Raw genomic sequence first — 16,469 nt, forward strand, 5'->3', positions numbered from 1 at the left:
TAATTTGGTTGTGATTAATGTTTCCGAGGGATCACTTTGTTTCCAGATTTTAAGAAAGAAATAACAGGTGTGTTTTAAAAATCAATTGAAGTAGATTCTCGTCTATTAATTGCTGCTGTATGAAAATGCCGAAAAAATAGAGAAAATAGGAATCCCTAAAGAAAGCCCATCACGGCAACATTGAAAATGTTGCAGACTCAATTTTAATTGAGCCTGTTCATGAACGGTACTGCCAAGAGTGAATTACCGTTGTAACTTGTTGTACATGTATAATGTAATGTTTGTTTAATTGACTCTGAATCTAAAAAATACACTTTATATTAACAAAACACACATGAGTCTTTCTTAACTAATATTGTCTTCTCCAAGTAGAATATCCAGTTTGATTGAACAATGATAACAACTTATTGTTTATTATTATTTGCATAAACCTTACAGATTAAAAAAAAAGTTTCTTTAAGGATATATTTAACATGGATATGGATATGTGCTACCATGTTAGATTAAGATTGTGTTGTTTGACGTTATCATAACAGTTTCTGTCCAGAATTTAACTTTCGTTAATTGTTGGAAATAGTTCTTAACTCTAAAGAATAAATAAATGGAATTTAATACCGACTGTAATTATAATTATACAATTATTGTCAAGTGAGTGAATATGATGGCTGTGGTATTGACCAGTTAGTGTCATTATGATAATTTACCGTTTAATATCGCATCATATTCAATGGTTCACTAGTCAATATTTGATTTATTATATGATCAGCGTTAGATTAAAATATCATAAATATGAAAATCTAATGTTGGAAAACAAATCAGACGTATTGGACTGCTTTTACCCAAGAGCGGGCAAAAAGACGAACGTAAAAATATGGCCACACAAACGCTGCACAAACAAAAGTAATCAATTTTCTTATTATTGCGGTTTAACTTTAAACAATCATTATAAAGTAGTCCGATTTCGAATCGAGGATTTTGACAATTAATTATATGCACACGCGTAGTTAACTGTATAGTATATGATGTATGGTCATTAAATACGAGTCTGATTCTATTTTAAAATAGGGATATCCCAATTCAGCCAGTGAATAAGATACTACACATTGAATATTATTTACGAACACTAACTAATATTTTGGAATGGAATAATAATATCTGTCATTCGTAACGGTTCTGATAAGAATATCCATCCCGAGATTACCCCACCCATGGGTACTTAATAAGTAATAAATAGGGCATGGTCAAATGTTTTGGTATATGCTCTTAAACAAAACATTTAGTTTTTATTGCAATATAACGACAAATACAGACCCATTTTCTGATATCAAAACCGATGAAGCAACATGTTTGATATTTGAAAACTTAATGACTGGTGAAAACAAATTTCTGGAAAACACTAAATATTTTGTTGATAGTTTTGATTCAATTTCCGCAATAAAAGCAAACATTATACACGCATGGGAAAGCTAAATCGTTTTCAAGCTTGTAAAATCACTTACCACAATTATTACTGACAGGATTAAATGAGCAAAAATCATGACGTATCATTTAAATATTTTAAAAGGAGTAAAATTACTAAAAGGTTTTAAAGTGAATTTGTTCGTGCAATGCGTAACAAATCCCGTTTAGTAATATATAATAGTTTGCGTCAGTTACATTAGAAACACCATTTAACAATTGCTTTTCTTGCGAAAGAAAATACACTTACATTAAGATCTACTCAATAACCAAATTATTTAAAATATTTTGTGTAAACCAAAGCCTATTATATAGTCAGCATCTTTCATACTTAAAAAGCTCACATACTTTGTGTAGCTTTTACTGTGTCAAGTGTAGAATGATTAAATGATTGATAATATTTTAGAGGTATAAATTGTAAGAACTACAAGAAAATGTTACTTAGAATTGTTTCCAGTAGAGCGGGTGTTCATAAATCCGAACGTCTTTTAATTCCGAACGAAATATTCAAATAGTTATTTTTTTCTTCATCCATGTATTAGAGACAATACTACGTCATTAATGACATCATGACTGATGCCATTTTCTTTTACGCCATTTTGAACCAAATCACGCTGATTTTTAAGCGGCAATTTTGAATTTGTTTTCCAGCATCTTTTCAAGTGAGTAAAATTATGAGTTTTCTTATTTCATGTTAGTTTTTCGTAATGATTTTATAGCCGTATAAAATGCGTAAAGATGGAAATTACTTATCATTATTGACTATTGTAATATTACGTCACAAGATGCAAACTGCTTCCAGGTGCCATTGAACAGCAGTAAGGAGCTATTGCATTGTTCGGAAATATAACCAAAATGTTGAGAGAAGATTATAATTCCGAACATAATCGAATGACTTCATAAAATTAATAACGATATACATTTTGTCTAACCTACTATAATTAACCAATTTAGATATGAATTTCACGTCTGAAAAAATATATGGATCTTCAAGAATATCAATTAAACCCAAAGACCCATTGTCTATTTCAGGAATAAGTCGGCAAATTTCTGCTAAGCGTCAGCGGAGGCAATATGATCGGGGCATGGTAGAGCACGCAGCAAACATGGTACGGGCTAGATCCTTGTCTCTGAGTCAAGCTGCAAAGATGTACAAGATTCCGAAAACTACGCTCCATGATCGTGTTAATAGCAAATACACAAGCGATCGAATCGGTGCCAAGACTGTCCTTAAACCAGATGAAGAGCAGCGTATTGCAGACTGGGCCCTGCACATGAGTCGTATAGGATATGGTAGAACGCGCCAGGAACTTACAGGAGTTGTGAAGAAAATCCTTGACGCCGATGGTAGGCAAACATGCTTTGTTGATAATAGACCTGGCAGGCAATGGCTTCGAAGTTTTTTTAATCGTCACCCGGAGTTGACAGTGCGAACCACGATACAGTTGGGCAAGGAGCGGGCTATAATTAACAAAGAGAAAATTGCTCGCTGGTTTTCAGACTTTGAAGCCTATATTTGTTCTGAGGTGAAAGATCCTACTTTACTTACAGACCCTACGAGAATCTATAACGCCGACGAGAGCGGTTTTTCACTTTGTCCAAGTAAAGGCAGCAAGGTGGTAGGAAGCAAAGGGGCCCCTGTTGTCTATCACTACGGTAATTCAGATAAGACACAGATGACTATTATGGCTGCAGCAAGTGCAGCAGGACATTTTGTTCAGCCTATGATAATTTATCCAGGGCAACGTTTCGCATATAATCCGCTTGAAGGTTTTGAGGATGCAGCATTTGGTAGATCAGAAAACGGCTGGATGGATTCAGAAGTTTTCATTTCCTGGCTAAGAAATGTTTTTATTCCATCCATAGAATCCCGCCATGTACGCAAACCTGTCCTACTGCTTATCGATGGCCATAAAACACACGTATCCATGGAGGCTTCTGACACATGTTTAGCAAATGGTGTAGAACTTTATTGTTTACTTGAACATTCCTCGCACATTATGCAACCATTAGATCTACGCTTTTTTGCAACACTCAAGTCCTCTAGGCGACAATCTGTGCGCGACTGGCAGACAGAAAATGTAGGCGAATTTGTTACAAAGCAAACGTTCGCAAAAGTATTCAAACAGGCATGGGTGTCAAGCGCAACTGTAGACGCTGCTGTCAAAGGTTTTCTTGAAGCAGGTCTTTTTCCCTTAGATCCAAGTCGCGTTACTGGCTCAGTTAAATTAGAACCAAGTCAAGTTTTTACATCTCCTAGCATGGATGTTCCTGTTGTTAATTCTGCTTCAAAACCCTTATCTGTGTCGGACACGCCTCCATCAGAGACAACAAGTAGAACACTCAATGAAGACCCTGACGCAGCAGATGCAGCCGTTGAGTCAGTCAATTCAGTTCCTTTAGCTTTAGCTGCCACTGAGACGATAGACGAGCAGGTATCATCTCCCATGAAAATGACTGCTGAGAAACCATCTTCAACTTCTACAGAAGCTGCATCTCCGTTTTCAAAGTTTCTGACTATTCCAAGTTTAAAAGTCAGTAAGCCAAATGTCCGTAGAGTGTTGATGCCGAAGGCAATAACCGGATTGAAATATCGTCAGCTTCTTAAAGAAAAACAAGAACTCAAGGCAAAATTGGAAGAAGAAAAAAATAAAAGAAAGGAACAAAGAATACAAAAGAAACTACAGAGAGAGGAAGAAAGAAAACGAAAACGTGAGCAACAAGCAAAAAAGCGCGAACAAAGACAGCAAGCAGAACAGAAAAGAAGGGAAAGAATGCAGGAAAAAAAACGCAATAAACGAGCTTTAGAAGAACAAATAATGAAGGAAATAGAGGCGTCTGACAGCGACGATGCTGCACCGATACAATCTGACAAATGTTACGCTTGTGAGCAACCCTATGGCGACGGTTTCATACAATGTACAAATTGTGCCCGAAGATTTCACGTTACTTGTGTAGAAGCAGATTTAATATGCGAAGCCGATGAGTTGCCATTCGAATGCAAATATTGCTAAGACTGTGCCGTTTGTAAAATTGTTTTTATGACTGTTAATAAAAAAACGACATCTCTAAAACTTTTAATTTACATTATTGCATTTTTTTCATAAAATCATCAAACAGTCAAACTGTTTAAAGTGGGTAAAATCATTCGTTTAAATGAAAATTGTCAATAGAATACACAGTCTATGAAATGAAATAACTTGTTACTTCTCTTTTTTAAAAACTCTTAAGGTGTCCGGAATTCGAACCACACATTTTCGGAATTAAAACCATCATTCGGAATTAACATACATTAGTCAGATCAGTTTTATTTTCATATCTACCTAACTAATAGGGCTATAACGTTCGGTGATAGACTCATTTGCTACGCGTATGTGTGGGTTGCCGTTGGATACGCGCTAGTCTGAAAATATGGTTATGTTACCGAACAAACATTTTTTCTGCTTAAGTGTTCGGTAATATATGCACCCGCTCTATATCTAAATAAATAGGTAAATGTAATTGTACCGCAGCAAAATGACACCAGCGGATGACAAATATTTTTTTGATTGAATTAGATCAAATCAGAAAACAATCTTATAATTTCAATCCAGTGATCAGCGAATCAAGTAAATATACTTTAACAGGGGAATCTCTGGACAACAATAAAAGCCGCACCAACTGAAGACTTTGACTGATAAAGGCCTCTTTTTAAGGAGAGATTTCTGAAGGTGCAACATCAATCACCCTAAATACACACTAAGAATTCATACAAATTCTTCTATTTAAAAAAGGCCAACAAAAAAGTATGCCAGAAATATTTCGAAAGGAGTAAGATATTCAAAATAAATTATAGTGTATTTGTTTATGTAATGAGGAAAGCAACGGTTCATTATATAACAACTTGCGTCTGATGAAAAAGTTGCATGTACTTTTGTAAATAAATAAACTTTCATTTCTTGCAAAATAAAATACACTAACATTAAGATCTGATGAATGATCAAATAATTTAATTTTTTTTTTGGTAAACCAAAGCCAGTTTCGAAATCAGCTTCCACATTTGAAAGCTCAAACACTTTGTGTAGCAATAACGTGCCACATTGAAGGTTTCATGATAACTGCCGAAAGAACACATTTGCAGATGTTTCAAATTTCCACCATTATTGTGTTAAAATGTTGAATTTTCTTAAGCCGGTACTAGGGGGCTTGGGTAGTAACTTGCATTTTCCAGTACCGTTCATGAACAGACTCAATCAACCAAGTGTGCACCATGTTTCAATTATATCGGTTTGGGCGTACTTTAGAGATTCTGATTTTCTCTATTTCACTGTGTCAAATGTATAGAATTATTAAATTATTTATAATATTTAAGAGGCATAAATTGTAAGAACTGCGAGAACACATTTCTCAGAATTGTTCCAATATATCTGATTAATTAGGTTAATGAAATTGTACCGCAGAAAAATGACACCAGCGAAAGACAAACAATTTTATAATTCGATTGGATCAAATCAGTAAAAAATCTAATAATGTCAATCCATTTGTCAGTGAATGAAGTTATACTCTTAAAGGGTACTGTAGATCTCTGGGGAGTGATACAAACCACATAAACTGAAGACTTGGTTTGATAAAAGCCTATTTATGAGATGATAATGGACTCTGTAAGGTGTATCATCACTCAAGCCGAATAAATAAAATTTATTCAAACAACCAAAGCATTCTTTTTTCAATAGGCCATCAAAAACAATTATCCATGTAAACAACATGCTAAAAGATTTATGCCAAAAAGAAAAAAATAGTCTCATTGAAAATAAAGTTTTTTTCTTTTTAACATTATAAAGTCTCAAAATAAAAAATGGAATATTGATTTCTCGCTAATTCAAAGAGTTTTATATGACTAAATTTAATTTTTTTTTATATAATTGTTTAATAAATTAATCGTTCTGGTGTTTAGTATCTTTTCCATCTTTAAATATGGACACCTGCAGACAGCATTAAAGGAAAATTATACAAAATAGTTACTGACAGAATAGCAAACACGGACATTCCGGCTTATCTTGGTCTGCGCTAGTCGCATATCTAAATTCAGTTATCACCGGCAGGCTAAAGGTTAAAAATTATTATTCATTGTTTAAAAGAATGGAAATGTCGATTGTCTCTTTCGAGCCATGCCAAATAAACATATAATAAATATAATGTGTTGGTTGACATCCAAGACACGACATCTTACTATTATGTATTGTAAAGCTTATAGACATTCATAGAATTATTCCTGTCATTTACAGATATAGACGATTACGTCCGTAAATTGTTTTGTCCGAAATGTCGGTCAAAGTTCTTTTAACAACAAAACCCCATAGTTAACCATCACCTGTTTGTTTAGTCTAGCCACTCTGCTTAAAGTTCTTGCATATGCAATGCACTCAATAAAAATTAATGAATTATTACTGAACATTACTTAAGCAAAGTATCGTTTAATTAAAATGCTGTAGAAGATTTGTTAGATTAATTCACACGACATCGCATGTGAAAATGATAAGAGTTATGTTTTTTCATACCTTCGGCGATTTCGGCTACTTTGCTTATATTGCACGATGCTATTCATTCATGTAACATTTTTATTATTGATAAATGAGCTTGTCATATACATTCGTCATGATTTATAAATGTTGCATTTTAAATGATAAATATTTAAGAACACATAGCTATTAGATACTCAATATTTTATTTTTTGCAGCGGCCAATTCAGAACCGAAATAGTTTTGTTAATAATTGGAGTGCAACAGTTGAAGATGTGTAACATTGCAGCGATCATGTGATCTTTGATGTTACACTTATTGACATTCTACAAACATCGGCGTATGAAGATCAAAGCAATTGATCCAACAGCACATTTTTATTTGAATATAATCGGAAACCAGTTGCACTGTATTACAGACAATGTGGGGGATTAAATTAACGTTTCGAAAAATAAGAATAAGTACCTTTCTTAAAATTGAAAGAATGAGTATACCATTTGATATACAGGGTAAAGGAATACAGTCGTAAATGCTTTCCTAAATTTATGAATTTTAGAGACTTGTTTAGTGGGATAAAAAATATAATTTGTGTTTCAAATATAGTATATCAACAGGAATATTACAAGGCTGATACTTATTGCATTAATGTACAATGAGGGTATATTTAATATCAGAATATAGTTGTGTAAGGCATAAAGACATTAAGTATAAACACGAACAATGTATATAGAACAATGGCTCCTGTACGTATCAAAATATTCACTATTTAATGGTAGAATTCCCTATACTTGTTATAACATTCACCAAAGGGGTTCATATTCTAGAGGCAATGCAATCAAGATGCGATTGAAAATTGAAATGCTCCCAAATGATCATCAAATGCAGAATAATCCAGATATTTTACTGCAAATAGAATAGCATCAACATTTTTCAACCAAATAAACAACTAATACCCTGATAGATTTTAGAACAGAACAACAACAAAAATGTTCATAAAATCAAAGCTACGTATTTACAACATAAAAACAACCTTTTATGCATATCAAATATTCACCAGCTCTAATGGGCAAAAAACCTGAACGTTCGGTTCTAGTGTTGAAAGGTGTAAAATTTATAGGGGGAAATATAAAATGATGCTTATGATTACAATCCTAAAGGGCAGTCAAATAGATTGTTAAAATATTTTACAGAATAATCGGTATAAAAGATATCTAATTATTTGTAATTTAGAGATCTTTTTACCTGAATTGATTTTATAACATACACCAAAGGGTCAGGTTTTCTAGACGAAATAAGATTAGAATCAGAATGAAATTAAAAGGCACTTTTATGATTTTCCTTTTATTACTTGGTATTTTTTGTAGTAATTTTGTTTCAGTAACAAAAAGAAATAATAAATAAAAAATATTGATCTGTGAACACTATAAAGATAAAATTTTGTTTTTGCTGAAATGACGAAAGAAAAAACTGTCTAATACGTATATTACGAAATGTGCAAAGCAACGTTAGCAATATCAAGGCAAAGTATTAAAAAATATTTACTTAGGATCAAACTTTTTTTATTCATTATCCAAAATTTCTTTAATCGAATAGTGCAAAAATGTATCCATTCAGTTTAGTAACATGGTTAACAATGCGTTAACTGAAGGAAGGTAATATACTAACAAGTACTTGGAAAAGAATGAATTTGTTTCAAGTCCATACTTTATCCAATTAAATTGATGAATTTTCATTAAAAATGTCCCTAAATTTGTTTTATAAAGTAAGAAGAATAAAAAGCATGTTTGATTGCAATATACATTCTTACGAAATGTTTTATTGTAATATATGTCACCACTGTTTTCGTGGTTGATTTTTTTAAATTGCTTTTGTTTTCTTTTATGGTTCTGCAACTGTTAAAGAAACACATTTTTAAGCTTAAAGCTCAATATTTAGAATTATGAAACATCTATTGTGTTATTCAGAATATCACGTTCGGCATATCCCGGTACAAAACCCCATATAAGAAAGCTCCCATAATAAACTATTGAATGTTTATCTACAAGAGGTAAGTTGAAACAAAATACAAATTTTAAAAATGAATGATATGAAACTAATTAAGGCTGTGTCAAGCTTAAACAGTACCTGGCTCAGTTAACTTTCATATGTTCTTTAATGTGCTGACGACTTAAATTTTATTCCCGGAGAAAATGGTAATTACTGGTAGGTTATCCAGAACAAAAAGCCGCCGAGATATGACCGAGATATGACAAAAAATATATAAAAACAATTGACGTTAAAACACAGAAAAAATATAAAAAAAACAACAATAAAAAATCATTATTGTTGTTTCTTTATAAACGTGCTCACCTAACAGATAAAATTTATTTTTACACACATAGGGTGCACATCTAAAGGTCAACAGGTACAATTTTCATAAATGCAGAAATGTACTGAAAAGTTCTATTCCTGTCAGTGCAGAATCAATTACTGTATAAAATAACCTTTATGGTTCTTTGTTCTTTAAATCATCTTTCTGCGACATACAAGCCTAAGCACTTCTGTTGAACATTTTTGTGATGTCCAGTGTAATGAATGAATGATTCTTTCTTAAGTCTTTTGCGATTACAAAGTCTTCATAGCTGTCATGTATACTAACAACAGCTTATCAGTATTCATTGACATAAGCCTTACATTTACATAGAAAACAGGTTATTTCCGTCAGATCGTTTATACAGTAAGTCAGTTTCGATTGACGACAACTGATCTAATTATAAACACCTTTGCTATATATTTTAAAAATAATAGTCGATGTCCAAACAAGCTTCATTTCAAACAATGAAATTATATTCATATCGTTATATTTTGTTTAAAGAAATAAACAAAATCAAATTTAAGCTGATTACATAATGGCGCTTTAGTAAACTTAAATAAAACGTTGATAGTAATCTGTTCTGCCTTTTTGTAAATTATTACAAGTATGACTTTATTATTTGTTAAATATCTTAAGTCACTGTTTAATTTTCAAAGTCATCTTGTTTGATAACATGTATTTTGATCTTTAAAACTCAAACACTTTGATGCACAAAACATTTGGTGTACACTTTTTTTAATGTAAAGTATTGCTATGGGTTATTAATGCTATATTTACAATTATTTTCCTTGGAATTTTTTCTGAAAATTATTTGATGAACGAAAAAAAAGTTCGCGCAACAAACTGTTTAACTTTCTTATGCTGTCATTGAAAACTGAACGATTTGAACCTTGTTAAATGTAAGGGTAAAAAATCCTGTACCACGTTATTCAATTTCATATGATAGGAATTGAAAATTAATACATAATTTGAAAAAAAGTAATTGCTATTTCATCCGACTGGTGAAAATATTTTATAAACATTATTATTTGTTTGCTATGTCCAGGAAAATGATTTTTGCTTTCAATTTACTTTATAAAAACAAATTTAAAAGTTTTTTCAATATGCATAATAGTTTATAATTCATTGAATATGCATTTGAAAACCAATTGAAACAAAATTGTTTATTTTTTAATTACAATTGACTCGGCTTTCAACTCTTACTCTTGATATTTTCACTTTACTCCAAAAATTGATAGATAACAATTATACAACTACAAGAAATAGTAACATTATGTAACATTATGTAGTAACAATAATTTTGGCTTGTATTTGATAGCCTTAGAAACAGAGATATTGCAAGCAGAAAATATATGATCCACAATATCCATTAAAAAGATTATTGAAGGAATATCGAAGCAAAATTAAATTCAAGGCCATACATATATTTGTCACATTATTGTTAACATTTGTAGATTAGCTTTCTGACAGTGGCGCCGTATCACTTAAGGCCCGATTTTTTTCTTTTAAAGTATTGTATCAAATGTACTTTTAATCAAATCTGAAATCAAATGTTTTACAAGCATTTTCAACAATTTGTGTATTAAATATTTTCGTTCTTCTGAAACTTAAATTAAATATAATTGATGTCAGTGCAGAACATTTCTCAAAATTGCATTTGAATGAGCAATGGACTTGACTTTATTCAGAATATTTGACATTATTCAGAAATACAAGAAACACCTTGTTGTTGTATTTATATATCGTCTGAAAGTATTCATATGAGTTTGATGTCTTGGTATATTTGCCTAAAGGTTTTGTGTAATGTGTGATTGAGGTATATTCTAATATCTACTTTCTTTATAACTTTAATTTAAGAAAAGTATAAAAGTTCATAGGTGTATAGGTTTAGGAAAGCCTCTAGGCTAAGATTAAAATATGTGTGACGTGAATTGTGTGTTTTCATTTTCATTAACATGTAAACATGTAACAAGAATTAGTTTAGCTGAAAATAATACAATAACAGATTTAAAAAAGCTAAAAACTGAGAACTGCAAACGGCAATTCATAAAAGACCTTGTGGCAGCTAAAACAGTGCATGTACTTAGAATTGTGTACAAAATACACAACTTGACAGTTGCTTTTCTTTCGAAATTAAATACACTAAAATAACGATCTACTAAATAACCATTTTAGAACTAAAGTTTATCACCAAGTCACCAATTTGCTCTTTTTAAAGCTCACATCTTTTATATAGCTTTTACTGTGTCAACCAGTGAAGTGAGTAAATGAATGATAACAATTTAGAAGTATGAATTGTTAGAACTACCAGGCAATATTTCTCAGAATCGTTTCCAATATATCTGAATCATTTGGTTAATGTAATTGTTCAGCAGCAAAATGACAAGAGGAGGAAGACAAATATTTTTGTGATTGTATTAGATCTAATCAGTAAAAAATCTAATAATGTCAATTCAGTGGTCAGTGAAGTGAATCAATTTAATATTCTTAAAAGAGAATTTTCTAGGTCCATGTTGAGTGAAAAAAACTGCATGAACCGAAGACTAGTTTGACGAAGACCTATAAATTATAACATATTACACAAAGAGCTCCATGTACGTTGCAAATCATATTATCATCTTTATCTCATGTTGAAGTGATATTAACTGATCAAACTTTTTCAAATTAGACTTTTTGTCTATTTTACTCAGAATAAATATATCAGTTAGAGGACACTTTCTTATATCAAGTTTAAAAATAAACTTTCTTCAAAACACGATTAATTTCATTTCCGGAAATATTTAAATCATCTTGAAAACTAAATTTATGTATTGTACAATACGAGGGTTGTCCCAAAAGTTCGTGACAAATCTTATAGACGGTTCATTTTTAACGCCAATAGATATTTTTATTCACACAGTCATAAAACCTATAAGTTTATTATTTTACATTACAAAATATCATTTACAAAATATTTACTCTACTTACACAAAAATTTTCAATATTAACGACATTGGTTTGAGTTCTTGGCGCACGTCAAATAAATTGCATTTTGTTATAAATAGGCTTAAATAAATTATGTATGTTGCAAATATCTGATGATGTGTCTGCACATTATTATGTTGACTTCCTCTGCTGCTATGCTGACATCATCGTAGAAATTTTCAATTAAATAACTTAAGAAACGAACAAGATACAGAAAAATGAAAATATCTCATAGAAGATAGGAAAATTAAAATGGTGACGTCCAAAGAATTTGCTGCGCAGCGAACAGTTATCAGGTGTTTCGGGATGACACCTGTTAAGATTATTCAACTAATGTCCCGGATAGAAAAGTTAAATAACATATACCGAGCATTTGTTTACAAAAGATACGAACGGAGCCAGAGTTCTGTACTACAGAAAGCGAAAATAAGGAAAAGATGAATAGAAAGACCTAATTCAGTCGCCTATTTCCCACAGCTAAAGCAGATGCAAAGGCAGCGGAAGCTCGCTTATAGCAAGAAATTAGTGTATGCCGTCCAAACATTCAAAAGAAACTAACAACCCCATAGTATCAGTCCGTAATTGACGATTAATGAGTAAAACTGCACCGTTTATGCGTTGAATGCTATGGAGAGTATTTGAGAAAGGCGCTTAAATAGAGATTTAACACCGTCTTTGACGTTTGATGTGCGCCGCAATTCAAATAGTTTCCATGGTATATATGGCATATTTTTGTTGTTTGTTGATATTTTTCTATGTTAATTTGTGAAAATGTGTCCACAATATGGGTTTACATGACATCAAAATATCAAATTCGTAACTATTATATTTAGCTTTTAAACAATATTGTCACAGAATATTGGGACAACCCTCGTATGTAATGAAAATCAAGTTAAAATTGGTTAAGATAAATAGCTTCTTTTTACTTCTCAGCGTCTTTGTCTGAATCAAACACATTATTAGTTATAAAGATTTTTGACAGGTTATATGGCCCTGTTATCGATTGTTTGTATTTATGGCCCGAGCTGCTGGGCGAGGGTTGTATTGCAAATAAAAGTTTATATACGGTCATATAACATGACAGGAATATTTATAACGAATTTATAATATAGCAAACTTTCCTATTAAGAGTATAGTAAAAAGTGAGATTTCTTCATAAATTGACAGCAGACGTGTTTATAAGTCTATATAATTGTCACGATTATCCAATGAAAAACGACGTAACAAACCTACAGTATATAAGTTGAGTGTACGAGCATTAAATGATCTGGAACTTCTTTAGAAAAACCGAAATCTAATTTATAAGTTCCAAAACGTTGACATGCAACAAATTCTTAATAATTATTTAGTCTGAATTATATAATCATCGACTTATACAAATGTTTACCACATAGAGTCGTATTAAGAAAAAGATTAGTTTATATATTCGGTCCAATGAAAGATGAATTGTATATTGCAAGATATTATCTGATGGAATATACTTCAGTGTAATACTGAAACAAATTATCATTTACTTCAAAACTGATTATGCACAGTTTTAACTGTAGGACAGGACAATATAATGTTTAGTAATTCAGAACTTTAACCACATCTCGCTTTCTAATGAATACATTAAGAAATAACGTATTCATTTGTGCTTGTATACTGAATCTTATTGTTCAAAATGCAAAATTGCACGCACTCATATGGGAATTATTCTATACCCCAAAACGACCCAGCAACAAGAACCAGTGACAAGGAGCTCATTTGGACCCAAAACAAAAACCTGACAGGGCGCAAGGCAAAGGACAGGCTTATCACTTAAATGATACTTAAAAAGAAATAATAATTGTAACCGACAAGTTTTTTTTATATACATTCTAATGGTAGTGTCAGAATGTTCACTTTTTAAAATGTCACTGTGTTATAATAAGTTAATATAAATATACGTCCAGTTGTAGTTATGATTGTTCACTTTTGGAGCATCACTGTATTATCTTAAAGTCCATATAAATTATATGTATTCAATTGTAGTATCATCTGTTTACTTTTGTAAAATTCTAATAAAGTCCATGTTTGTGTTTTAAATTCACATATCATAAAATTCATTATAGTATTAAGCAAGTTGCTAATCAAATGTCCATCAAATAAATTTGTTATCGTCTAATGTTCAATTTAAAGTTTTTTAACTGCACTTTTCAATGTTTGTTTCGATTTGTTTTATTTTCTTTATTCTCTGAATGTTCATTGTGATGAGGTACTTGTTGCTGTTGCAAAGGGCTTTTTCATTACCACTAACAGCTCTTGTATTGCTATTAATAGCATCAGCGATGAAGAACCTTGTGTTCGTTAAAACAGTGCATGTACTAAGAATTTTGTACAAAATGAACAACTTAACAATTGCGAAATAGAATACACTAACATTACGATCTACTTCATAAACCAATGATTTAAAATATTTTTGAACGAAAGGTTATCAAGAGGTCACCAATTTGCTCTTTGTCAAGCTCACATACTTTATAAAGCTTTTACTTTGTCAACTAATGGAATGAGAAAGTGAATGAGCTAAATATTTTTAGTACAACCAAGATATGTTTGATAGAATTGCTTCCAATATATCTGATTAATTAGGTTAATGTAATTGTACCGCAGCAAAATGACACCAGCGGAAGACAAATTTTTTTGTGATTTAATTAGATCAAATCAGTAAACAATTTAATAATGTCAATCCAGTGGTCAGTGAACCAGGATAATCAAGATTCTTGAAATGGGAGATCTCTTGAGAGTGATTAAAATCTTGTGTGATGAAGGCGGCACTTTAATACTCAGCAGGATGCAGCATCTCTCGAGCCGAAAAGATATCAGATATTCATACAAATGAACCAAACATTCTTTTTCAACAGACCATCAAAAAAGGTATCTTAGTAATCAACCAGCTTAAAATAATCAATCATGCTTAAAGAAGCTTTTATTGTTTTACTTGTTTTTATTAGAAAAGTTAAGACTGATAATAAAAAATGAAATATCAATTTTTCTCACTTTTCACACGGATTAGACCGGAGGCTAGTGGGCGTATACATTAACTTTAATTTCAAAGTACTGGTCATTAACAGGCTTATTCAAGACCAAGCTGCAATTTTTTATTGTTTTCTTTTAGTCTTTCAAGGGATTCTACTCCAGCAATTCAAATGAACGCAGTTCCTTCGACCAATTTAATTTGGTAAACACTTACTAATGCATACTAACAAATTTAGTGTTTAAAATAAACTTTACCAATAGTCAATTTATTTGAATGATTTATAGTTTTAAAGTAAATGCGTTTATTAGAAATGCTGTTATCTATTGGATAACAAATAATTTCAAACGCTAAATAATTGTTTTAAATAAACATTTCATATACTGTACATCTTTAAATCTTGACACATGCATTTAACATGTCCAAGGATAAATATTTGCTGACTGAAAAGCTAACACGCATATTCTGGCTGATCTTGGTCTGCGCTGGTCGAATACCTAGATTTATTTATCAAAAAACAGGCTAAAGTTTAAAAACAACTAAGCATCCTTTAAAACACTAGAAATGTTGATTATTTCTTTCGAGCCATGCAAAATAAACATTTTATATATAATATCTGTTGGATGACATTCCAGACACGACATCTTACTTTCATGTACTGTAAAGCTCATTGTCATTCATAGAACTATTCCTGCCATTTACAGATATAGACGATTACGTAAGTCGCATTGTCCGTAAAAAAAATATCGGTCGAAATTCTTTAAAAAACAAAACACCTAGGCTAACCTATCAGCTTTATGTTAGATCCAGAAAACATTCTGAGAAGAAAATGCGCCATAATTTAACGAATAACAAAAATGCGCTAGAAGATGCATCAGATTACTTCGGACGACGTCGCTTCTGAAAACAATAAGCGGCAATTGTTGTCTTACCATGGCCAATTTCGGCTGCTTTGCGATTCTCATCATTCATGCATCATTTTTCACGTACAGTCGTCATGATTTGAAATGTTGCAATTTAAATGACGAATGTGTAAGAACTTAGGTATTGGATTTTTAATAAGATGCTTTTTCTATATGCGAAGAATTCTGAAAGAAATGTCCGCTCCACACAAATACAGTTTTGAAATCAATTAGAGTACATATAGAATTTAGAAGCACCTGCGTTACAATTCAGCAATCATTTAATTAATGATGTCACA

At 31.5% G+C, this 16,469-nt stretch overlaps 2 protein-coding genes across 2 annotated transcripts in view; one reads left to right on the forward strand and one right to left on the reverse strand.

Moving 5' to 3' along the window:
* The window catches only part of LOC132749983 (voltage-dependent calcium channel gamma-5 subunit-like), a 103,086-nt gene that overhangs the window by 36,594 nt on the left and 50,023 nt on the right, over positions 1–16,469 (reverse strand). The window lies entirely within an intron of this gene.
* LOC132749988 (uncharacterized) lies at positions 2,544–4,472 on the forward strand. The gene has a single exon (XM_060739938.1). It carries the CDS (start codon positions 2,544–2,546, stop codon positions 4,470–4,472), a length of 1,929 nt encoding a protein of 642 aa, XP_060595921.1.

Source organism: Ruditapes philippinarum, unplaced genomic scaffold, assembly GCF_026571515.1.
Source record: "Ruditapes philippinarum isolate M1 unplaced genomic scaffold, ASM2657151v2 ctg1025_1_1_1_1, whole genome shotgun sequence".
In the NCBI taxonomy this organism is placed as follows: domain Eukaryota; kingdom Metazoa; phylum Mollusca; class Bivalvia; order Venerida; family Veneridae; genus Ruditapes; species Ruditapes philippinarum.

What these genes read in the sequence shown, in the direction of transcription:
- LOC132749988 (XM_060739938.1), top strand. Translation starts at nt 2,544, where the DNA reads ATGGTAGAGCACGCAGCAAACATGGTACGGGCTAGATCCTTGTCTCTG.